This window comes from Lagenorhynchus albirostris, chromosome 10 (assembly GCF_949774975.1).
Source record: "Lagenorhynchus albirostris chromosome 10, mLagAlb1.1, whole genome shotgun sequence".
Lineage (NCBI taxonomy): Eukaryota > Metazoa > Chordata > Mammalia > Artiodactyla > Delphinidae > Lagenorhynchus > Lagenorhynchus albirostris.
This window is the reverse complement of record NC_083104.1, coordinates 8,167,006-8,192,475: the sequence shown is the minus strand read 5'-3', so window position 1 is coordinate 8,192,475 and position 25,470 is coordinate 8,167,006. Positions and strand designations below refer to the sequence as shown.

The 25,470-nt window shown below is 42.2% G+C and overlaps 1 protein-coding gene across 3 annotated transcripts in view; it reads right to left on the bottom strand.

The window, feature by feature from the left end:
• Nucleotides 1–3,542: 3,542 nt before the first annotated feature.
• The window catches only part of RAD18 (RAD18 E3 ubiquitin protein ligase), a 124,664-nt gene continuing 102,736 nt past the window's right edge, over nt 3,543–25,470 (bottom strand). Inside the window, exons 12-14 of one of the 3 annotated variants that reach the window (XM_060163871.1) lie at nt 15,960–16,022; nt 5,243–5,346; nt 3,543–5,097 (exon numbers count right to left, since the gene is read on the bottom strand). In XM_060163871.1, the coding sequence (XP_060019854.1) occupies nt 5,244–5,346; nt 15,960–16,022 (166 nt within the window). In that variant the 3' untranslated portion in view covers nt 3,543–5,097; nt 5,243. Of the gene's footprint in view, nt 5,098–5,184; nt 5,347–15,959; nt 16,023–19,685; nt 19,788–25,470 lie in introns of those variants that run through there. The other 2 variants (XR_009543108.1, XM_060163870.1) reach the window with 2 other exon arrangements.

Genomic DNA, 25,470 nt, shown 5'->3' with positions numbered 1-25,470 from the left:
TATGTAAAAAGGTAACACATCATAACCAAGTGGGGTCTCTCCCACTTTTGTTTTAACATTTAAAAATCAATCTGTGGGACTTCCTCGTGACACAGTGGTTAAGAATCCGTCTGCCAATGCAGGGGACACGGGTTCGATCCCTGGTCAGGAAGATACCACATGCCGCGGAGCAACTAAGCCCATGTGCCACAACTACTGAGACTGCGCTCTAGAGCCTGCGAGCCACAACTACTGAGCTCCCATGCCACAACTACTGAAGCCCATGCGCCTAGAGACCGTGCTCTGCAACAAGAGAAGCCACCACAATGAGAAGCCCGTGCACTGCAATGAAGAGTAGCCCCAGCTTGCCACAACTAGAAAAAGCCCACATGCAGCAATGAAGACCCAACGCAGTCAAAGTAATAAATAAATAAATAAAATTAAAAAAATAAAAAAACCAAACTGTGTAATTCACAACATTAATAAACTAAAAAAGAAAAACCGTATGATCATCTCAATAAATACAGAAAAAGCATTTGACAATATTCAATAACCATTTCTGATTTTTAAAAAATTCTCAGCAAACTAGGAGTAGAAGCAAATATTCCCAACGTGATTCAAAGCATTTATCTGGTAGAGAATTTATATCCAGAATAAAAGACATCCATATTGGAAAGGAAGACATACAAAAGTCTTTACATGATTACATGTTTACATGATTCTCTATTAGAGAAAATCGAATGGAATCTACAAAAAAGCTACCAAACGTATGAGTTTAGCAAGATTGCTCAATACACGATTAATATGCAAAAATCATTTCTATCTCTCTAACCTATCAATATACAATCAGAAGCTGAAATTTTAAAAACTATACAATTAACTCTTACAATGCAATAATTTTTTAAAAACCCAATTTTAAAATGGGCAAAAAATCTGAATAGACATTTTTCCAGAGAAGACCTAGAAATGGCCAAAAAGCACATGAAAAGATGCTCAACATCATTAGCTATTGAGAAAATGCAAATCAAAAATACAATAAGATACCACTTCACACCCACTAGCATGGCCATAATAAGAAAGACAGATAATCACAAGTGTTGGCAAGGACATGGAGAAATTGGAAGACTAATAGAGTGCTAGTGGGCAAATTGTGCAGCCACTTTGGAAAAGAGTTTGGCAGTTAAATATAAAATATTAAGCACAGAGTTACCATATGATTCAGAAATGCCATTCGTAGGTATATACCCAAGACAAATAAAAACATGTTCACACAAAAACTTGTACGCAACTGCTTACAGGCACACCATTAACAATAATGAAAATAAACTGAAACAACCCAAATATCCATCAGCTGATGAATGGATAAACAAAATGTGGTATATCCCATACAATGAAATACTATTCAGCAATAAAAAGAAATGAAGGACTGATAAATGCTACATGTATGACCTTGAATACTTTAGGCTGAGTGAAAGAAGTCAGACCCCAAAGACCATGTATTGTATGATTTCATTGATATGAAACATACAGAATAAGGAAATATAGAAACAGAAAGTAGCTTAGTTGTTGCCTAGGGCTGGGAAGGATGGGAGAGTTGGGGGTGACGAATAAGGGGACCATAGGCAACAAAAGTGTTCTAAAATTGATTATGGTGATGGTCTCTAAATATAATTGTAAGTTTTAAATGGGTGAATTGTATGTCGAGTGAACTATATCTCAATGAAGCTCTTAAAGAAACAAGCAAGCAAAGTTGGTGTGGTCTCCAAGGGGTAGGATTCCCAGGAATTTGTTCTGAGTCCTACATGAACCTACACGAAGCCATGAATGAGACCCAGTTGATGTTTCCTCCCCTTTCAACCTCTCCATCCCTCCTGTTCCCTCCATTACCAGTCTCAGAAGCCTAGATATTAGTTAGTAACTCACCACCTGAGCCCTCAGGAAGGTAGGTGGCAGCTTCAGATCATCCTCAGCACAGTGCCTCCAAGGAACTTGCTGGCAGGCCCTCACAGAGCAGGAGCCCCTTCAGTTGAGCCACAAAGCAGGATTCTCAGAGGCTGGGCAAGGCAACTGCACACCGCTTCTTTCCCACAGGTCAGTGGTCTGGAGGGTGAGCCATGCTGGCTGCCAAGCCAAGATTACAGGGAAGGACGCCTGCTTCCACCCCCCCAAATACAGTGGAGCATGTCTGCCCCAGCCTGACCCATGGCTGACTGGGAGAGGGTGGGAGTGGGGCATCACGGGATGAAGGCGGGGGTGGGGTGTTGCCTCCAACATGCTGGGACCAGAGAGGGGAGCCCATGGCGCCTGCAAGAGTTGCAAAGGTGGCACACGAGAGGGGTGGCATTCTAACAACTTCTTGAAGCTGGAGCAGGCTGCCCCACTTACCTGCATGGCTGCCCAGAATCCTTCCCAAGCAAAAGCCTTGCCTCTTCGGTAAGCAAAGAAGAAATCGAGAAATGCCAGGCCATCTGGGAGCCACTGGGAGAGCACCTGCCCGGGTACTCCTTCCGAATTCTAGGTGCTGTTTTACACAGCAGGGTTCCAGCCACCTCCTCCTTCCAGGAGCTCAGAGGGAGCAGGGATGGCTACCCTGAGGTGCTGGGACACTTGGCCCAGGGCAGGATCAGGCCCTTCACCCCCAAACCAACACCAGGGTCTTCCTGGACTCTGGTGAAGTAGCCCTGCTGTCACCAGGACACAGGCAGCCCCAGAGTTGCTGGCACCGGTGGCAGGGGACTGGCTCTGAAATGCCAAACACAGGCATTAGGAACACTGGAAAGAACTGGGAACTGGGGGACATTTTGCACAGAGAGAACAAGTTTTTTTTTTTTTTTACATCTTTACTGGAGTATAATTGCTTTACAATGGTGTGTTAGTTTCTGCTTTATTTTTATTTTTTACATCTTTATTGGAGTATAATTGCTTTACAATGGTGTACTAGTTTCTGCTTTATAACAAAGTGAATCAGTTATACATATACAAATATCCCCATATCTCTTCCCTCTTGCATCTCCCTCCCTCCCACCCTCCCTATCCCACCCCTCTAGGTGGTCACAAAGCACCGAGCTGATCTCCCTGTGCTATGCGGCTGCTTCCCACTAGCTATCTATTTTACGTTTGGTAGTGTACATATGTCCATGCCTCGCTCTCACTTTGTCACAGCTTACCCTTCCCCCTCCCCATATCCTTAAGTCCATTCTCTAGTAGGTCTGTGTCTTTATTCCTTTCTTACCCCTAGGTTCTTCATGACATTTTTTTTTCTTAAATTCCATATATATGTGTTAGCATACGGTATTTGTCTTTCTCTTTCTGACTTACTTCACGCTGTATGACAGACTCTAGGTCCATCCAGCTCATTACAAATAGCTCAGTTTCGTTTCTTTTTATGGCTGAGTAATATTCCATTGTATATATGTGCCACATCTTCTTTATCCATTCATCTGTTAATGGACACTTGGGTTGCTTCCATGTCCTGGCTATTGTAAATAGAGCGGCAATGAACATTTTGGTACCTGACTCTTTGAATTATGGTTTTCTCAGGGTATATGCCCAGTAGTGGGATTGCTGGGTCATATGGTAGTGTTATTTGTAGTTTTTTAAGGAACCTCCATACTGTTCTCCATAGCGGGTGTACCAACTCACATTCCCACCAGCAGTGCAAGAGTGTTCCCTTTTCTCCACACCCTCTCCAGCATTTATTGTTTCCAGATTTTTTGATGATGGCCATTCTGACTGGTGTGAGATGATATCTCATTGTAGTTTTGATTTGCATTTCTCTAATGATTAATGATGTTGAGCATTCTTTCATGTGTTTGTTGGCAGTCTGTATATCTTCTTTGGAGAAATGTCTATTTAGGTCTTCTGCCCATTTTTGGATTGGGTTGTTTTTTTGTTATTGAGCTGCATGAGCTGCTTGTATATTTTGGAGATCAATCCTTTGTCAGTTGTTTCATTTGCAAATATTTTCTCCCATTCTGAGGGCTGTCTTTTGGTCTTGTTTATGGTTTCCTTTGCTGTGCAAAAGCTTTGAAGTTTCATTAGGTCCCATTTGTTTATTTTTGTTTTTATTCCCATTACTCTAGGAGGTGGGTCAAAAAGGATCTTGCTGTGATTTATGTCATAGAGTGTTCTGCCTATGTTTTCCTCTAAGAGTTTGATAGTTTCTGGCCTTACATTTAGGTCTTTAATCCATTTTGAGCTTATTTTTGTGTATGGTGTTAGGCAGTGATCTAATCTCATACTTTTACATGTACCTGTCCAGTTTTCCCAGCACCACTTATTGAAGAGGCTGTCCTTTCTCCACTGTACATTCCTGCCTCCTTTATCAAAGATAAGGTGTCCATATGTGCGTGGGTTTATCTCTGGGCTTTCTATCCTGTTCCATTGATCTATATTTCTGTTTGAGAGAACAATTTCTGATCAACCCTTTCCAATGATTTGTAGCTTGTACTCAACCATTCACAGGAGATTGTTTCAAGGACTTTATTTTAAATTGATATAGAGTCTACTCAGTGACAAAATTCATTTATTGCATTCTTTCCATTTAATAGCTGGGATTCAAAGTGTTAAAGATTTGATTTACCCAAGTGAAAAAAAGACGAAAGAATCATTTGTAAGTGCCATTTCTGAAGAATGTGCCTAATGTTTCAAAGTTACTGTTTTGTGCCTTTAGGTTACAGTACTAACATCGTACTCCAAATAAAGTGTAAGACACAGGTCTAACTAACAACTACATGAAACTCGGGCAACAACCATCCTGAAACAACTGTAACACGCGCATCGGCCTCCAGGCCTCGCGTGCTCATGCTCACGGAGGACTTGAGTTAGGACATTCTACCTTTCCAGAAACACAGTGGCTCTGAATGCCTCAACCACTCCTTGTGGTAGAGGGGTTAAAGGATCCTTTTCTGAAGTTGGCTTCTCCATGGAAGAGGAGAATGGCTTAAGGACATTCTGAAATTTAGAAACAAAATCAAGCAAAACCCTTTTGCCAAAAAGTCTCTGTCCTCTGCAAAGCTGGTGAATGTGTGGATGCCAGTATTTTTAGAGAGAGATGTTTTAGGGGCAGGAGGTAACTGACCAAGTGAGGATGCTTTCTAAGGTTTTTTTTTTTTTTTCCTAGAAAGGCAGAAAAGAATAAAAATCAGTTAAACATAATATTTAGAATGTAACATCTTCACTTGGGCAATTATGAATATGAAATCACCATGGCAACAAAAGTACCATCTTCTGATGACTGCACTGGGAAAGTCAACAAACCCACACTAATTCCTGTTCCGCTTATTTCTTGGCTCGAGCTCAGCACTTTCAGCAGACCTCATGCGACGATTCTGTCTGGGACTTATTTCTGTGTCTTGAAGATCATATCTGAAAATGGAAGAAACAAAATGGCAGCTTAGAAAATGATGATCACTATTATTCCACAGCAGTTTCTAGTTTACAGGCCCCTTCCCGTGTGTTTTTATGTGAGCCTCCAAATAGCCTTCTACTCCACTGACAAGTCTGCTATGATAATTATTATGACTTTTATTATTTCCACTGCACAACTGAGAAAACAGGTGACTTAGCAAAGATCACAGATCATAAGTGACAGAGTTAGGAACTGAACTCCTTTCTTCTGAGTCAGAATCGAGCAGCTTTACGCTTCTGCTCCAGAGGCAGAAAGCTGCAGAAAATGTGCTTCCATCCTAACAACAAGGTGAAGCCAGAGAGACGAACAAAATCATAACTTATCATGATCCTGTCAGACAGTTGAGGTTGTAAGGGAACCAAGGAAACAAAATCCCCTCCCAAGAGAGATGAGCCACACGCATCCTTTCACTTCGGGCAGAGCACTGGGGAAAGGGGTGGCTGCCACACAAGCAGGTGGGAAGACGAAAGTTGACGTTTTCTGGATTTGCAGCACAGCCTGGTGCTGCGGGCCCCCGACACCGGAGCCTTGGCAGCGCTCCTTGAGACACTGACAGAGGGCAGGACACTGAAGAGGGCCCACATGGGGCACAGGGGTAAAGCAGGGGATGGGGAGTGGCAGGGGTCAGGCTCTGTCTGATTTCCCAGGTTTGTCAGTGGAGTAGAAGGCTACTCGGAGGATTAAATGAAAACGCATGGGAAGGCACTTATAAACTAGAAAATGATGTAGAGAATAATAAGAGATGATTTAAAGTATATGGGAGGGGCTTCCCTGGTGGCACAGTGGTTAAGAATCTGCCTGCCAATGCAGGGGACACAGGTTTGAGCCCTGTTCTGGGAAGATCCCACATGCCATGGAGCAACTAAGCCCATGTGCCACAACTACTGACCCTGCACTCTAAAGCCCACGAGCCTCAAGTACTGAGCCTGTGTGCCACAACTACTGAAGCCTGCATGCCTAGAGCCCGTGCCCCACAAGAAGAGAAGCCACTGCAATGAGAAGCACTGCAACGAAGAGTAGCCCCCGCTCACCGCAACCAGAGAAAGCCTGTGCACAGCAACAAAGACCCAATGCAGCCAAAAATAAATAAATAAATAAAAATTAAAATAAATGAAGTATATGGGAAGATGTGCATAGGTTAAATGCAAATATTACACCATTTTATATATGGGACTTGAGTATCTATGGATTTTGGTAACTGCAGCAGTGAGGGGCAGGGTCCTGGAACCAACCCTCATGGATTCTGAGGGATAACTGTAATCTCAATATTAAGTCTTCCTTACACCTGCTCAAATCTGTTGTTGAGCCTCTTAGTGAAATTTTCATTTCAGCTATCTTGTTTTTCAACTCCAGAATTTCTATTTTTAAAAAATAATTTCTGGGCTTCCCTGGTGGCACAGTGGTTGAGAGTCCGCCGGCTGCTGCAGGGGACATGGGTTCGTGTCCCAGTCCGGGAGGATCCCACATGCTGCGGGGCAGCTGGGCCCGTGAGCCATGGCTGCTGAGCCTGCGCGTCCGGAGCCTGTGCTCTGCAACAGGAGAGGCCACAGCAGTGAGAGGCCCGCGTACCATTAAATAAATAAATAAATAAATAATGTCTATTTCTTTATTGGTATCCTCTATTTGGTGAGACACTGTTCTCATACATCCCTTTAGTCCTTTGATCAGAGTCAAAACAGCTGATTTCATTGGTTGCTTCTCCCCCGCCCCGGTGTGTATAGGCCACAGTTTCTTGTTTCTTTATGTCTAATATTTTGTTGAAAACTGGACATTTTTACCAATATACTGTGGCAACTATGGGAATTAGATTTTCCTCCTTCCTCAGCGTCTGTTCATGTTGGTGTCTGCTGCTGTTTGTTAAGTGACTTTCTGAGCTCCTGTAAATATACATTCTTTGCCGTGTGAGACCACTGACGTGTCTGCTACATGAGCTTAGTGGTCAGCTAATGATTAGACAGAACTTTCCCTAATCGCCTGGAATCAATATAACACAGAAGCCCTTGTCACAATCAGTCTTTGCCAAGGGACTCTGTGTGTTGGGGCATGCATTCAGCACTTGGGGCACAACTCCGCCTTAGCCTCTCCTTTCAGCTTGCATGGAGCCTCATAGTCAGCTCAAGGTGAGAGATTAGGACCCTCTCAGGTCTCTCCTGCGCACACACAGAGCCCTAAGCATGCGTGTGACCTTCCAGAGCCACAGGAATACATCAGAGCTGGTCAAAGCCCCGATGGAAATCTTATTTTCCAGCCTTTCCTTTAAGCTTTTTGCTTAACATATTGTTTGCCCCAACTGTTATCTACCTCACATGGCTATGAAGTTAATCAATTGTCTCTAATTGTTTTAAACAAACACCTCAGGGGAAAAAGAGGCTTTTCGCACTGGGTGAGCTCCAAGTCAGGTAGACAGTCTTGCAAGTGGGAGTCCTCCAGGAAACCACCAGACAGATCAAATAATAATTCTCTAGGAATGAGGCTATGAAGGCGCTCCAACTCCGTTCTGCCCTTTCTGCGGGTTGCCAGGCTGCTGGTCCTCATCACGACAGCACACTACTGGCTCCCAAGGCCACTGCCGGGCTAGAGAGAGGGGGATGGGAACAGGGGAAGTCAAATCACCACAAAGCTCACTGTTCTAACTAAAATTCAGATATTTTTCTTGAAGAAATGCTCCTTGGATTGTTGCTGTCTTTGGTTAATTTTCAGTTTTGAAAAAGTTGATTCTGCCAAGTTTTGTCAATTTTGTCATTGCTTTTACGCAGAGAATTTCCAGACGTCCTTATTTCACAACTCTCCTGAATGTTTTCTCCTTTATCTTTTTAATTTTTTCCCCCAGCTTTTAACTCATGGTCTTAATATCTCTAAACTTTCACAAGTCAAATTTCTCATCTTTTTTTCCCTAAATAAATAAATTTATTTATTTACTTATTTTTGGCTGCGTTGGGTCTTCGTTGCTGCGCACGGGCTTTCTCTAGTTGCAGCGAGCAGGGGCTACTCTTCGTTGCGGTACGCAGGCTTCTCATTGCGGTGGCTCCTCTTTGTGGCAGAGCACGGGCTCTAGGCGCGTGGGCTCAGTAGTTGTGGCTCGCGGGCTTAGTTGCTCCGCGGCATGTGGGATCTTCCCGGACCAGGGCTTGAACCCGTGTCCCCTGCATCGGCAAGCGGATTCTTAACCACTGCGCCACCAGGGAAGTCCCAAATTTCTCATCTTAATATTTTATTGCCATTTATTTATTTGGCTTCTGGGTTTTTTTTTTTAATGGGATGTTCCCCCTTATATTTAACTTCTATAAAATTACTGTTTCTTTGCTCTCTTACCTTGTTTTTAATTTCCTTCTAAAATTTTAAGTAATGTGTTTCTCCCATATTTCCCCTCTTTGATTTGCCTTCACAATAGCTGGCAACAAACATGGCTATAGTGTTAGTGGAAGAAGCAGCCTCTACCATAAGCATGGGCTTGAAGCAGAGTCCCTAGCAAGCAAGGATCTCAAGGTTCTCCCAGAGTAATTCTCTAAAATACCTCATCCTCAAAGATGCAGGAATCCTAATAGGATAAACCACCTCAAGATTTTTTTCCAAGCATGTAACACACTTATTTACTAGAATGATGACACTTAATAACATGGCCCAAACACAACAGGCTTTTAAATTCTTAGCCTCTGGAAGGTATAATCAATGGATTTTTGAGCAAACTTTGCCAACTGAATGCTGTTAGCCAATTGGGGATACTCCTGTGGCGGACCATGGTGAGAGGCATCAGGAAGCCCTGAATCTACTGAACACAGAAGCCATACCTGGGAGATGTGGCCATCTATGACCAGCCTGCTTCCAGTATACACTATTACCAGGATGATTTACCTGGGCAGAATAAGGGCCATTTAAAGAGGGAAGAGGTTTCTGATTCTTCTTCTTTTGTTTTTGGTTTTTTTTTTTTTTTTGCAAACACTAGATTGGTTGTTTCCCTGCTGTAAGTACTTTCAATTTTTTAAGCACTGTATGGGGCAAAGGGCCCGTCCAGAATACTAGTGCATAAGCTTGAAGAAGGACCAAAAACGGACAAGTATTACACGGAAGGCAAGTTACAGGCCAGTTTCTCAACATAACAACAAAACATCTTAAACAAAATATTAAGAAACCAAGTCTAGCAACATACAAAAGAGTTAATACACCATCAACAAATTAGGTTTATTTCAAGAATGCAATCTTGATTTAACATGCAAAAGATCAATGTAATTCACCACATTAAAAAAATAAAGGAGAAAAATCACATACTCTTCTCAATATATTCAATATAAAACATAAAACACTTGAAAATATTCATCATCCATTTATGTTAAAAACTAGGAATATAAGGTAAAAATATTGAATGCTTTCCCACTAAGATTGGGAATAAGAAGAGGATACCCTTATTACCACTTCTAGTTAACATCTAAATATCAGTCCTAAACTGTTCAATTAAGCATTAACAAAGACTTTAGAAAAGGTATTATATTGAGATGACATGGTTATAGATGTCGGAAAAAACCACAACCCTATAGGGTATCAGAATTATTAAGTAAATTTATCAAAACTCGTGAATACAGGGTTAATGTAAAAATTTAATTTGCTTCATATATTAGCAACAAGCAATTAGAAAATAGTAAACAAACAACAAAAGAATATTATTTTTAATAACATAGTTATCAGAGGAATGCAAATTTAAATCACAATGAGACGCCACTAGACCCTATGAAGGAGAATGACTAAAATGAAAAAACTAAGAATGCCCATCACTGATGAGGAAATGGAACTTCTGGACCGCCCACTGTGAATGGGAGTTTAAACTGGCGTGAGCACTTTGGAAAAATGGCTGGGAGAAGCTACTGGATACATGCACATCCTAACACCCAGCTATACCACTCCGCAGTATATACTCAAAAGAAACAAAAGCACATGCACCAAAGGACATTTAACAGTTATGTTCCTGACATCCTTATTCATGACAGCCAAAAACTCGAAGAAATATATCTAGCAAAAGTAGTATGGGTAAATAAATGGTGACTTATTCATACAGTGGAATATCACAGAGCAGAGGTTCTCAAACTTTAGCCTACAGCAGGATCACCTGAGGGCTTCTTAAAACACAGGTTGATGGTCCCCATCCCCAGAGTTTCTCATTCAGAAGGTCTGGTGTGGGGCTCAAGAATTTCCCTTTCTAATATATTCCCAGGTGATACAAATGCTGCTGGTCAGGAAACCACACTTTGAAAGCCACCGCTCTAGATAAAGCAGTGAAAAATAACAAACTACCGTGATATGCAACCATGGAAAAATCTCACACCTGTAACGTTGTCTCCAAGAGCGCACACTATACGATTCCATTTATAAGCAATTTAAAACCAGGCAAAATTAACCCATGGTGATGGAAGCCAGAGCCGTGCTTACCTCTGGGAGGAGGCATGAGAAGGCTCTTAGAATGCCAGGAATGTTCCACATCCACATCTGGGTGGTGACCTTGGTGGCCCCCCATGATCCACACCTCCTGCCTTTGTGCAATCCCCTTCCCCTAGCATCTGGGGCTGGCCTTGTGACTTACTTTAACCAACAGGATGTGGCCGAAGTGATACAGCACAAGTTTCAGGACTAAGTCTTAAGAAGGCTAAGAGATTTTTGTATTTGCACCTCTTGGGAACTGTATCAGTCTGGGTCCAATCAGGACCATGATAACTTGAACAGAAAAGTTTAGTATAAAGAATTACTAACTGTAACAGAGGACTGGTGTAACGAGGGGTTGGCTAGTAAGAAGGAAAGAGAATCCTGAAGAATATATTATAGAAAGAGTAGAAATAAGGAACAGCTGCTTCTCAGGGTTGAGATGCAGCACCCCAGGAAGAGCCCTCTCCCCAGACAGATCCAGACAGCTGCGTGGAGAGGGCATGGCTGTGGCTAACTGAGTCAGAGCAATGAGCTGCTGGCCAGGGTACACTGTAGGACCAGGCACTGGGGAAGGCCAGCGACCAAGAGGCAAAATCTCTTCTTCCTGCAATGTCTCTCCAGTGCCCTCTACTGATAAAACTTAACATCAGGAGAGCCGGCAAAGGAAAACTATTTAAAGGGCCCAATTCAGTTTTCACAGAGCAGGCAAAAAGGATGAATTTGGAGCTGAGGCAGTAAACTGATAACTGGCACAGGGGCCCTGAGCCTCCATATACAAAATCCCAGCTATCCTGCTGGAAAGACCACATGGAGAGACCATGCGGAGAAACCACATGGAGAAGAACAGGCTCCCAGACTACATGGAAAGACAGAGAAGTCCAGACACCTCAGCGCAACATCACCTCCAGCCGCCCTGCCAGTTGGCTACATGCCACATAAATAACCACCAGCAGCCTGAGGCCAGCCCAGACTGAAGAATCATAAGCAAATGAAGTGGCTGTGGCTTAAGCTCCTAAACTGCCGGGTGATTTGTTACATGGCAATTAAAAACTAAACAGAAACTTTCTGTTCAATTTGTTTTGGTTATCTACTGCTACATTCTCACGAAATAGCACAGTCCCTTATTTGGTCATGATTCTAGTTCTGGGCAGGGCTCAGAACAGACAGCTTAACTGGGTCTGGAGGATCCACTGTGAGGAAGGCTCACTCGCAGGGTGGCAAGCTGGAGCTGGCTGTTGACTGGGAGCTCGGCTGGAGGGAGGGCTGGACCTCCGTTCTCCTCCAGCTGTCCTCTCTCCATGCCCGGGGTGGGCTTCTCACAGCAGAGGGGCTGGGTCCAAGAAGCATCATCCTAAAAGTGAGTGTTTGGAAAGGACAAGCCCCACTGTGCAAACGCTTACCAAACTTCTTCTCACATCACATGGCCAAACCCAGAATCAACGTGGGCCTCAGGAGTGTGGATACTGGAGGTGCGTGATTCACCGGGGCCACCGAAGTAACCCTAACCTCAGGGGTATTCAGTTGTAAAAATTCATCAAGCTGTACACTTAAGATGTGCATACATTAGTAATAGTTATTAATAAGTAACAGTTAATAAAGTTCACTCCTCCAAAGAAAGTCAAATTATTAATAGTCCTCCCTTAGAAAATGCGACGCGCTCATTAGCACACTGCAAATGACTTCTCATGGGGTTAGGATGAAATGCAGATTATCAACAGAGAAAATGATTCTTCCTTTTCTGATTTTATAACACTAGAAAAAGCTATTTCCTAAAAAATGCTTTTTAAGGCACTAAGAGATAAAGGATTAAAAAAGATTTGTAAGTGGCAATCTCATCCATTCACAGGTTCTTGAAGCCATGTAAGCCACGTCACTAACAGCTAGAATCCACCAGGGAGTGTGTTCAGATCCAATGAATACTGACTGACATATTCAATCCCTCATATGCCTACTGAGTGCCCACCATGGGTCCCCCCCAGGCACCGTGCGGGGCGTGGGGTATAATGAACATGTGCTCTAGGAAGCGCGTCGGGTGGTAAGCGCCCACTGCTGTGGGAGCAGGGGAGCAGCCAGGGGCTGCTGGGAAGGAAGGAACGACAACTCCCGTCCGAAGAAACGGGAAAAGGCAACTCAGGCGGAAGCAACAGCAGGTACAAGGCAGCATGACTTTGAAGCCAATGTGAGTAGTTCAGCCAGGCTGCAACAAGGCGGGGCGGGGAGGGAAGGAAGGACAGTCCAGGAGCCAGCAGGTAGGCTGGGGCCATGGATGGAAGAGCCTTGGATACTGGTGAGTCCCTGCAGGACTTTACCACAGAGAGAACACAGCGTATTTTAGGTCTCACGGGCAGAATTAAGCGTACTGACTAGAGGCAGAGAGGCAGCTGGATGGCTGTGGTAGAAAGCCAGAGAGAAGAGCGAAGGGCCTGCGCAGGCCGTGGCACAGAGGGGCCAACAGAGGCAGTTCAGGGGTCGTCCACAGCCCTGCTACTCAATGCGGGGCCCCAGAAGCAGCGTCAGCAACACCGGGGAGCGTGCTGAAATGTAAACTCCTGAGCCCCAGCCCAAATCTCCTGAATCCTGATCTCAGGATTGAGTGGAGCCCAATAATCCGTGTTTTAACAAGTCCTCCAAGTGATCTTGATGTAAATTTAAGTCTGAGGACCACTTATCTATAGGACCTCGCAATCGCTGCAGGTGAGAGGTAAGGGACAATGAGAAGTTTAAGATGATTCTTAGGTTTCTGGCTGGAACAGTGGGCCAGACGGTGGTACCACCATTCACTGAGGGAGGGGACAATGGAAGAGGCGCAGGTCAGGAGAGAAGGGACTCAGACCCTCCGAGGAGACATTCCCCACATTTTATGGATAAGGAAGATGAAATTTGGAAACATGAAATGATTGACCTGGACCATTTTTCTTCCTATTTTCATTCTGTTCAACGTAAATATATCCTGCAGCTCAAAATGGTAAGATGAACCAATATTCACAGATATAAGAACCCAAGACCAGGCTGCAGAAAACAGGGTTTTGTATTGGGTTTTTTTGCTGCTTATGAAAATACTGCTTTATATGGGGGCATTGTGTTGCTAATAGAACCTCTCAATCACTTATGGAATTAGGAGAACGTGTTGGGGCTGAAATAGTATGTTCTAGGACTAATATCTCAAATATGCCACTTGTGGTACCACAAAATGCCTGTAAGCTTAAGACGGGTATTTGTAGAACTATCACATTTTGTTGAAAAGTAAAGCTGTGCAGCCTTTTCCTGATTCTGCTTCTAAAGCTACACTGTGGCAGAAGCTGGTTTAAACTGCTCTACACTTGGCTGAAACCAGGAAGCCTGAATTCTTACCCCAGCAGGCCACTAACTAGCTAGGTTAGGCCACTAACCTCATCAACTTACCTCTCTGGAGCTCAGCCTCCTTCTCTATAAAATGAAGGGACTGGACTAGATGAGCACTTACATCCTTCCAGCTTTAACATTTATTATCTGTGAGGATCAAGCGATGGGATTTGTTTTCTAAGTGATTTCTTATTATAATGACTTTAAGAGGTCATCATTGCCAAGAATGGGCTTGGACTCAGGAATTTTGGGCTACAGCTTGTCATAGCCATTAACACCAGGGTTTAGTTTAGCATAACCAGGGGGATTCCTGGTACAAGAGGAAGTAGTTAGCTAATGAGTGGCCTCCTCTCGTAGAATTCAAAGTTCAATAATGCTTAGGTGAGACTAATGCAGCCACAATCTCAAACTTTCATAAAACGCTACTGTTTGAGTCACCAAATATCTCACTGGCCTGATAAACCTACTCATAATGCTTTCCCTGGATACACCACACTTTTCCATTCTCCCAGTGATTCAGCTATAATACTACAAAATGTCAGCACAGGAAACCTCATTCTTGGGAAAGACAATTTGGCTTAATGGTCCATAGAGCTGAATTTTGACATAGATTAAAATCTCAGCTCCATCACTTATCACTTATTGCTAAATGACCTTGGATGGAGATTTCCCTCTTTCAGCCTCAGAGAGGCTTTCAGAAAGGTGAAAATGTCAAGAACATCAGATGCTGCTAAGAAGTCAAAGGAGATGAAGTCTAAAAAGTTGTCCTTTGGACTTAGCCACATGGAGGTCTTCGATGACTTCAATGAAGGCTATTTCAGAAGAAGGATGGGCCTGGCTGAGGATGCTGATGAGTCAGTGGGAGATGAAGAATGAAACTGCAAGTAGAGGCCACCTACTGAGAAAGGAAGGAGAGACACGAGAGCAGCTTCAGGATGAGACTGAGTGAGGTGGTAGTCAGTCAGTTGGTTTCAAGATGGGAGAGATTCGGGCTCGCTGAAAACCTAACGAGAGAGAGAGAGAGAGAGAGAGAGAGAGAGAGAGAGAGGACAGGAGAGGGAGAGATGCCTAAATGAGAGAAGAGAGAACACGTAACATTCCTGACAAGAGGGTAGGAATGAGGTAGGAGAAACTAGACTCTATAATAAAGAGGCAGCCCTTTATTATAAAATGAAGAAATTATAAAAGGAGGGATAAAATATGTACAAACACAGGCAGATTTATACATCTGGTGTTGGAAAGATGAGGATTCCCATACAATGGCTTCTATTTTCTCTACAAAGGAAGAGAAAAGGTCTTCAGCGAGGCTGGAGCCACTGAAAAGAATTGAGAAGGGTTCAAGTAATCCTTGTGAAGAACAAAACAAAGAAATAATCACAGAAACAGTAGAGGTGCGAGGCAGTTTTGAGGGCCCACTTGTGGTATGTGAGCTTCATGAAATCTTAGTGGAACAAATCTGCCCAGTTGTACTACAGTCTTATGACTGGCAACATTCAGGAAAGGGCGAAAAGTTTTCTAGAGTCTAAGCCAGTGCTTAAGGCCCGACTGTTAATTCCTGACTATTAATTGCCCATTGGAACAATTTATCTTTAGAAAAACAACTTCTGACAAGCAACTGGAGTTATTACACTAAGATTCCATTTCTAAGCAGAAATATATAGAAACAAGTAGTGAACTGGAAATCTTTACCTTGATTTTTGTGAATTATTACTTGCTTAAGTCAGTAAGCACAAATATTCTTTGGTTTGAAAATCCACTGTATAGAATTATAATTTATCAGGTCAAAGTACATGCTTATTTCGTGATTATGAGAACTCACTTATGTGATGCTTCCCAGGCTTCCTCTTCTTCTAGAAGATCTCTTATGATGTCTGAACTGGAACTAAAAGGACATGTACATCAATATTACCAGACAATAAAAAGACTGTGGTTCCATTCATATAAAATTCTAGAAAATGCAAGCTAATCTCTAGTGACAGAAAGCAAACCAGCAGACCAGTGGTTACCTGCAGGGGGCAGGGGGTGGGCAAGGAGGGACTACAGAGTGGCCCAAGGAAACTTTGGTGATGGATAGGTGTGATGGATAGGTCATCACCTCGACTGTGCTGATGACTTCACAGTACACATGTGACAAAAGTCATCAAATCGTGTGCTTTAAATATTTGCAGTTTATTATACATCAATTTCAATGAAGCTGTAAAAAAAACCTTAATTAATCAGCAATAATAAAGAAAAAAATATCCGTAAAGCTTAAATAAACGCCTCAGTAAAAAAACCTGGATTCAAATGCAATATAATCGTGAGCCTTTTCAATTTCAATTTATGGCAACCAAAGATCAAATCATGTTTTAAAAACTGCAGTTTAGTAATGAAATTCACAAGAGACATTAAGTTCCTAAGTGTCTGTTAGTCCCTTTGTAACCAAATAAAGTAAAATGTAATTAATTTGAACTGTGCTAATGCTGTAATTTGTTATAACGCAACTTAGCTTAAAGTGCTACATAATCTTTAGCCTATCTGTGCAGGGCAGGGCGGGAGGCAGGGGAGCAGAGTAAATAAGGATAGAGAGGACAGGTATTACTTCTTTAAAAGAAAAATGTTTTAAGGCTTTTAGCATCTTGTTCTTACCCAACTAAATTCCGTGTGTGTGTGTGTGTGTGTGTGTGTGTGTGTGTGTCTGTGTGTGTGTGTGTGTGTGTGTGTGTGTTAGGGAAAAAAGCATTTCTTTAGACATCCAAGACACATAAGACACAGAATGCCATGGGCAGTGCATGGGACAACTCAAATAGTCTTCACAACCCCCAGGATAAAGAAGGCTCAAACAAAGGACTAACTCTCTCTCAGGCAAGAGACAACAGGTTTGGAAATGTTAGTGCCAATCTCATTTCCAGTGATATTCTAAGAGATAACAACAGTTTAAAAATTATGAAGATTTAAAGTGTCAGTGAATCATTCTCAACCACTTCTGAAAAACTACTTTGAAGCAGTGTTTGCCTACAGTGCCTGAACAACAAAAATAAGGGGCAACAGTCAATAAACATAGTTCTGTACCAAACATTTTACTCAAGGGATTTCCCCAATTCCCAAGCCCCTCAAGGAGCTACAGGCAGGGCACCCCTGACTGTAGCTTGTGTGTACAATGGCCTATGTGTAAGCGCTCCATTCGCATTGCAATGTAGTGACCCTTCAATACAGTGAGCACAATTCAGGATGAGGTTCCTCAAAGGGTAGAAGCAAGACTCCTCGTATTTGTGGATCGAGAAAACATGTAACAACAGTGAAGTATTATAAATTTAGTAATACTGTTAATTTATATTTTATCCATTAGAGAAGCACATATATACATTTTAAAAATAGTAGTACATACGCCTGTGAGACACTCTCGATTATGTCCAGGGATAATTCTTGATATGCATATGCTTTTGCAGACCAGCTGCAATCATTCTTTCAGGTCCCTGGGACAGGAACCATTGACCTAACCTGTCAGGGTACCTAAGCATCTACTACTCTTACACTGAGGATGGCCCCCTGCTCAAATGCAAGTGTCCCTGAAAATAATAACACATTAATTTATCATCAGTCATTTTCACCTTAGTATATACAAGCCTATTATAAGCTTTCCCATTAAACAGCTAGCTAAATATAGTGTTCATTAGGAGAGGAGAGGAAAAAGCAGAAGACCCTCAAGGAGACACAAGGCAGATTTCACCAACTTCATTATTTTCCTAAGAGACAGACCCACCTGGCCACTCGCCGGGGAGGGCTAGCATACACTGCCACCCTTATTCCCATAGAAGAGGTCTAAACCTTTCCGTTCACAAGATCCCAACCTTTGTTAATCCTTACTTTGGTGGTAACTACACCAACTTTATCAAGAAAACTGAAGCTGTTTATGGGAGATTTTCATTTCCTTCTCTCTATGCCAAGTGATACTGATACCATCACCCGCTCTTCCCTACCTGAACGGAGCTAGGGCAGTGTCTCTCAACCTTTTTCCATGACTGCCCCCACTCCCCACACCTAAGAAGTCTTTTCAGAGCTTTTTTTTTCCCTAATTGCCCCTCCATGAAATTTTAATACCACAAACATAATGTATATTTGTTTACATACTATGTGTGTGTATACATGCTTTACACGTGGAGTAAGATTTTCTTTTTAACCATCTAGCCTCCCCCCCGGGCAATTCCCACCCCTTGGGGGGTGAAATCGCTCCTACTGAGAACCCATGAGCTAGGGGAATGGGAGAAAGGGGCGGTCATATAGCTCTAGGTCCTGGCAGGTATCACATCACTAGAGAAACAGTAAAGTCGGCTTCCTGCTGACACCCTCCAACACACACATACAATTTTTTTTCAGCAGGAAGGTTACAAAGCATCCCTACTCCTCCAGCTAAGTAAGCAGGACGGCCAAGCCTGTCAAATAACCTATTAGTCTGTGATCAATTAACCTCCGGGCTTTCAAATCATCAGTACAAATCACCGATTTGTTGAAGGAAAATACTTGCGGAGCATTAAGGACACAAACCTAAGAGGTTTTTGCTACACTACTTCAGTGAAAACAGATGGTACAGGAGGTTTACAAGACACATCTCAGAAGTGGTCTGCAATCTCCTCTTCGTCTGCAACTTCAATACTACCAACTAGCACGACGCACAGTGCCTTGATTTCCTCAATTCTCATCACCTTTCCTTCTACTCCAGCTCAGTCACTAACCTGATGATAACCAGATCACTAAACTGAATGATAGAAAGTTTGCGAGGCTTGACGTTTACCTAAAATGAAGTTTCAGCATATTTTGCTATGTCTGCTGCTCCAATTCTAGTCCCCACTAAGAAACTGTGAGTTGATGCTGACTAATACAATTAAAATAGCAGACAGAAATGTCCATTCCTTTTTAAGGTAATGTACTTACTATATTCTACTCAAAAGCCACATTCCTGAAATTAAACATACTGTTTCACAAATAGGATTTTACAAAGAGACTACTGGGCAAAACAGGCAGTGTTACTAAAATTATCACTCTCAGATCTCTTCCTTGTGTATAGCAGTAATTAGTATTTTTGAAATCTTAATCATTTTAATATGCCTTGGAGATAAAAAATTCCTTTCACACACTTTCAAGACATCTAAACAATCCTCCACAGGAGAAAATAAATTACTCCCTCCAGTATACCCAGAGTCAGGGCACACACAAGCCTACACAGCTGTAGCTTTTAATTCTCAGACAAGAAATTTTTTCAGAGTAAACTTCAGATTCCCTACAATTTGGGTTTGAAACACTCCGGGAGACCATGATTTAAGAAGCCAGATGAATGTGGAGTCTGGAACTTGAACGTTAGAGCTCCCTGTGGGAGGGTGTTCAAATCGTGCTGTCTGATGTCACCATCCAGACCAGGCTAGAGTGGATATTATTATACAAATTAAATACATGAGATAAAGGTTTATAGGCAAAAAAATATGAATCTTCAATTCTATGGAATTCCCAGCCCCTGTACAGGAAGAGTCTAGTAGCTCTATTTGGAACACCCACAGTCAATTTTTCATACCATGTAGACTTCATTTTCAGCTCAAACTTTCCGAAGTGTAAGCTCAACTGCTTTCTTCTTTGTTTGCTGGCTGCTGGCTGTTCTTTGTCCTAGTTGGTCCTCCTATAATATTTTACTCTTGTCATTCTCTGATCAAAAGTAGTGGCATAACATCTTATCAGGTGAAGGGAAACACTTTCTTTGCTTATTTCTCTTGCAGCCTTCTATTTCTACCGGTCAAGATTTTACCACCAAAGCTGAAAAGTGACATACCAAGTTCCTCTGGCAAAGGGATGACTGCTCGTACTACCCAGAGGAAAAAAGTCACAGGTTTTAGTGTTGGACAAAGTCAAGGTTTCAGTCTTGTTTCTGTCATTTAGTGTACCCTGGGCAAGCTACTTAATCTTTCCAAGTCTCAATATCCTCACCTGTAAAGTCAGGATAATAAGACATATAGTTCAAAGGAATATTTTAAAGATTAACCAATATAATACACAGAATGTTTAGCATAGAGCTTGGCACACAGTAAGTGTTCAATAAAGGCTGCATCCATTTTCATAAACCAGATTTGGGTCTGAATTACCCAAATAACTGCCTCAGCACCATGCTTCATTTGCCCTAGGAGACCAGATCACTATGTGCTGTTTCAATCTTTAATCTTTGGTTTCTATGACACCAGGGTGCAAATTCATCAGAACTTTTTATTTATCCAGCATGGCAGGTACACAGGGTACTGTGGGGTAGGTAAAATGCAAACATCTGCTATAAAAATCCTGCGGATTAAAGATTACTTACAAGTGGAATTTTTCTATTATCTACTAGTTACTCTCCACCAATCCCCACCCCACCCCCAAATCTCCCCTCATAATTGTGGCATTAATTTGAGCATGGTTGAGTATATCCAACTTAAAAAAATACCTCTTTAAGGGCTGATCACTGGAAGACTGATGGACAGCATATAAGCCCACTAGACAACGGTACTTAAATAAATGCTACCAGCTCCATGAATCCTTCCTCAGACACCTGTTTCAAATACTCTGTTCTATAGGGTGAGCAACAACTTATGTGCCAAGTATTTTAGCAGGTGGCTCACGATAACATTAGAATAGTAAACATCCTAGGTTGAAAAAAAAAATCACTCAATGACAATACAAAAAATTACCATTTTGTTAGCAGTCACTTCTACAAATCACTGTGATGACTAGTTTATATACACTAGCTTTAATTCATATAAGAACCCTAGGTTTTATCCCCAATTGACAGGTAGACAAAAACTCAGAGAAACTAAAGGGAAAGAGGGATGTTTTCATGCTCTCCACTAGATTTGGAAAAAGATAAAATGAAGAAAGCTCCAGACTCAGATATAAGAAGAATATAATAACAGAACGAACTTATTATCAAGTAATATGTGGAAAATCCTTAATAAGAGCTGAAATGTTCAATTTACAAAGAATTCACAATACATGATCACCTCATTTGCTTTTAGAAGCACCCAGAGAGGCTGGCAGGGCACAGACACTATCATCCTGTTTTATCAACGAGGAAACTGAAGCTCAGGGAAATTAATTCAATAATCTACCATGTGCCAGGCACCCTGCTAGAGGCGCAAAGCCGTGGCTGAGCTGATGAACAAAGATGAACAAAGATGGAAGGCTAGGTACAGGGATCTGATGGACGCATATAAATTTCAAGGACTCGATGTCATAGCATCTTAGGGGAAGATAAGGGGAAGATACAATGCCCCATTCATCCAAAGGACTGTAGATCCCAGGTACCACCCAGTTTAAGCTCTTTTGAAAATGCAAAAGATATGGGAACACGACTCCACGTTCCCACATTTTCTCTACAAGCTTTTCAACAATCAAAATTCTCCATCTGAAACAAGATGAACCATTTAGCTTTCAGGGGTATTCTGAAGTCCAGAAATGTTCCCAGAAAAAAAAAAAAAACAGTCTGTAATAAAATACAAAACAGTAAGGTATATTAGTAGAAAAAGATTTTGTAGCAACTTTAAATTCATTCAATGACACATTCTTAACAGTTAAAAACCAAATTCATTCAATGACACATTCTTAACAGTTAAAAACCAAATGTAATGTGTTAACCTTCCAAAAACAATTAAAAAGATTTTAAAAAATAACAAAGCTACCATTGAATTACAGTAAGATACTTACACCTTAGGTTCAGTTACTTTGACAAGGTTTTCTTTAGATACTGTTTTCTCTTAATTTGACCAGAAACATAAACACCTATTCAGCAATTTTCTTAATAATTCCAGTGCACCTAAATTACAAAACCCCATTACTATATCTGTCATACCTTACTGCTGCATCACGAACCTTCACGAACCAATTTATATAATATGACACTGACGAAAACGACGACGACTTCCAAAACTTTACTGTAAAGTACCTACTCTTTTTGGCTAAAGTAAATTCATATCTTTACATGGTTCAAAATCAAAATGACATGAGAAGATGGACACTGAGAGGTCTCACTTCCTCCTCTGTCCGCAGGCAATCCGTTCCCCTCTGACTCCAGCACATAATCACTTATTAGTTTGTTGTTTATTCTTCTGATGTTTCTTTATGCAAAACCAAACAAATAAAAGTATACTCATTTCCTCCCCTTTTAGAAAAGAAGCAGAATGCTATCTATGCTGTTCTGAATTTTGGTCTTTTCACTTGCAAACGTATCCTGGAAATCTCTCCCTGTCAGCATGTAGAGATTTTCCTTTTTGAACAATCACATAGCATCTCATTGTGTGGATGTACCAGAGTTTAATCAACCAGCCCCCAAGGATGAATACTCAAAGTAGTTTCCAACCTTCTGTTACGATAAACAATGACTCGATGAGTAACTCCAAGTATAGTCATTTGTACGGGTGCAGGTGTACCTATAGGACAAATTCATGAGAATACTGGGTAAAAGGCCAAACAGTACTTTTGGTTGGTCTCACCAGCTTCCTCTCCTTAGGGACTGTATTATGTAGCACTCCAACCAGTAATAAATGAGAGTGTGTGTTTCCTCATACCCTTACTGCAGAGTCTATTAGCAAATGTTAAGATGCTTGCCAACCTCACTGGTGAGAAATAGATGAAATTTGCATTTCTCTCTGGGCAAACCACCTGTTCAAGGCTTTTGCCCATTTTTCTTTTGAGTTTGTGGGTCCTTTCCTTCTCAGTCTCTAGGTGCTCAAAAAGAATATCAAATCTGGAATGTTTTAAAAAAGGTTCTATTAAACCTCTATACATGATAAGAAAATGTATTAGCATGTCTTCTTTCATAGTCAACAACATTTCTAAGTTATATCTGAAAGTTAAACACATTCGAAGTTTTTTCTTAGTTGACGACAAAGAATTCCAAAGCAAGCATCTACTGTATGGGCAATCCTCACTATCAGGTGATCCTACAAAACCTTCCTGGCATGTTCTGTTTCCCATTCTCAAAGGCTCACACCTCAAACTGCCTACCCACCAGCCCACCCCAATCTCAGCTGATGAAACTGCCTTAACTACGTTAAGAAGATAAAAGCAGGGGAGTTCCCTGGTGGCCTAGTGCTTAGGATTCTGGGCTTTCAGTGCCAAGGCCCAGGTTCAACCTCTGGTTGGGGAACTGAGATCCCGCAAGCCACGCAGCGCAGTCAAAAATTCAAAAACAAAAAAACCGGCAGGAACTTGCTGCCCCTGCAACTGTGCCTAGGTCCTGACTTCCTTGCTGCTTCTATAGGTCAGTCAACCCCTCTCCTAACAAAGGCTGACCCTTCCACCTGCTCCCACCTCGCTGCCTCCTCGGGACTTCACTCACGCAGCTGGCTCCCCACCCCTCATCAGTGTCCCCTTCTCGACCGCATATTCCCATCAAAGCCCTCCCGCAATCCCGTGTTCCTCCACGTACAGTCCTAACCTCCGCCACCCTTCACAGCAGAAGTTCCTGAGAGCTGGTGGGAGTTGCTCTCTCCTTCGTCCCCTAAGGCTTCCCCTCAGTGCACACCGGTCAGTCTTCCAGGGAACCCCTTCACTCGAAGCCACACCTGCTAAAACCTTCATGTTGCCCAAGTCCACAGTCCCTGCTCCCTAGTCAAACAAGTCTTGTCTCATTTGACTTCTCATCTGTTTTCTTCTGTCAGCTTCCATGGTATCACAATGTCTTAGTTTTCTTCATCCACCACTGGTCTTATTCTTCCTGGATCTCGTTTGCTCAGTCTTTTCTAAATGCTTCTACTTTCTCAATGTTCGAGTGAGAGGGTTCAGTCCTACGTGCCTTTTTCTTCTTCTGCACATCTGCACTATAGGCTCAGAGCCAACACCATGCCTTTAAGTGTATCTCGGGCCCTGATCTCTCTCCTTACTGCCGCCTCCTTGTCTGATATCTCTACTTGGTCATCTCACAGGCCCCAAACAAAACCCCTGATTACCAACACGACCCACCCCCAACCCTTGGCCAAGCTTTCTACCGCCTCTCTCAGATTTCCCCATCTTACTTAGCAAGTACAACCATGCACCCAGTTGTTAAAGCCAAAATTCATCCACAGGCTGAGCTTTTCCTGTCCTACCACGTCCAAACCACCTGCACATGCTGTCTATCCTACCTCCAAAATATATCCCCAATCCCACCCATTTCCGTCTTTACCATGATGGTCCTAATCTGCTCTACCATGACCCCTCAGATGGACTGGACCAAAGCCTAACTGGTCCCTGCTGCCACTCGCTTCACCTCTAACCCCCCCGTTCACTCTTCACAGCATCTGGAGTCATCCTTTTAAACCATATAAACCAGACCATACTGTTACCAGATCAATATTGATAAGTCATTTGGTCCCCAAATTAATCTATAGATTGAATTTAATCTCATCCAAAATTCCAGTAGACCTTTTCTTTCTTTTTTAGCAACTGACAAGTTAATTTTAAAGTTTATATAGAGATGCAACAGGACCCAGAATAGCCAAAACAATTTTTAAGCCCATGGCAGCACCTCTGGCCTCCAGCATCAATCATCTCTTTGATGGAAGTGTCTGACACACAAATGCTATCATTTTTTTAGGTGGCAAGGAAAGGGTTAGGAAATATTGTATTCAAGAGAGAATCATACCTTTTAGGTTAATCACTTTAAAGTCTTATAAAAAGTGAAGAAAAGTACTGTGTATTTTTTTTCAAGGAAGAGACAAAAGGACATTAGGTTAATTCCGAACACTGGAATCCTCTTGGCCCTCTGGAAAAAACTCAATTTCGAGGTACAATCAAACATTTGTGCTTATGTTTAACTTATAAATTTAAGGGAAAAAAAGAAAAAAAAGAAGACATTAACTCTGAGAGTCTAATGTAAGGGACAAATTTTTTTAATTAGCAAAATTTTCACCGCTACAACTAGATACTGAATCAAAATCTCAAGTTAAGTGGGCAGGGGGACAAAATCACGATGCTTCATTTTGTTCTGACTCAACTAGTAGCAGCATAAATGACCAACACAAAAAAACCCCAATACTAGAAGACAACGAGATCACAGTAACAGGTTACAATATTCAGCCCCGTAAGGAGAAAGGAATTACAAGACAAGCAGCATCTCAAGGTGAAAATTTCCTCTACCACTGAAGAAGCTTTCATTCGAATACAAGTTCCCTTGACAACAAGAGGGAGGGTATGAAGCTCTTGATGGGAGCAGCATGTCTTCTGCACAGCCAGGCCCACTTCTATATCATCTGCCCAGCTGTCCATGCTGAGGACGCATGTTCAACTGTACAAATGTGGGATGCCTGGCCAATACCAACCATCAAACCACAGAAACCCAGTATCAAGTCAAGGTTCAG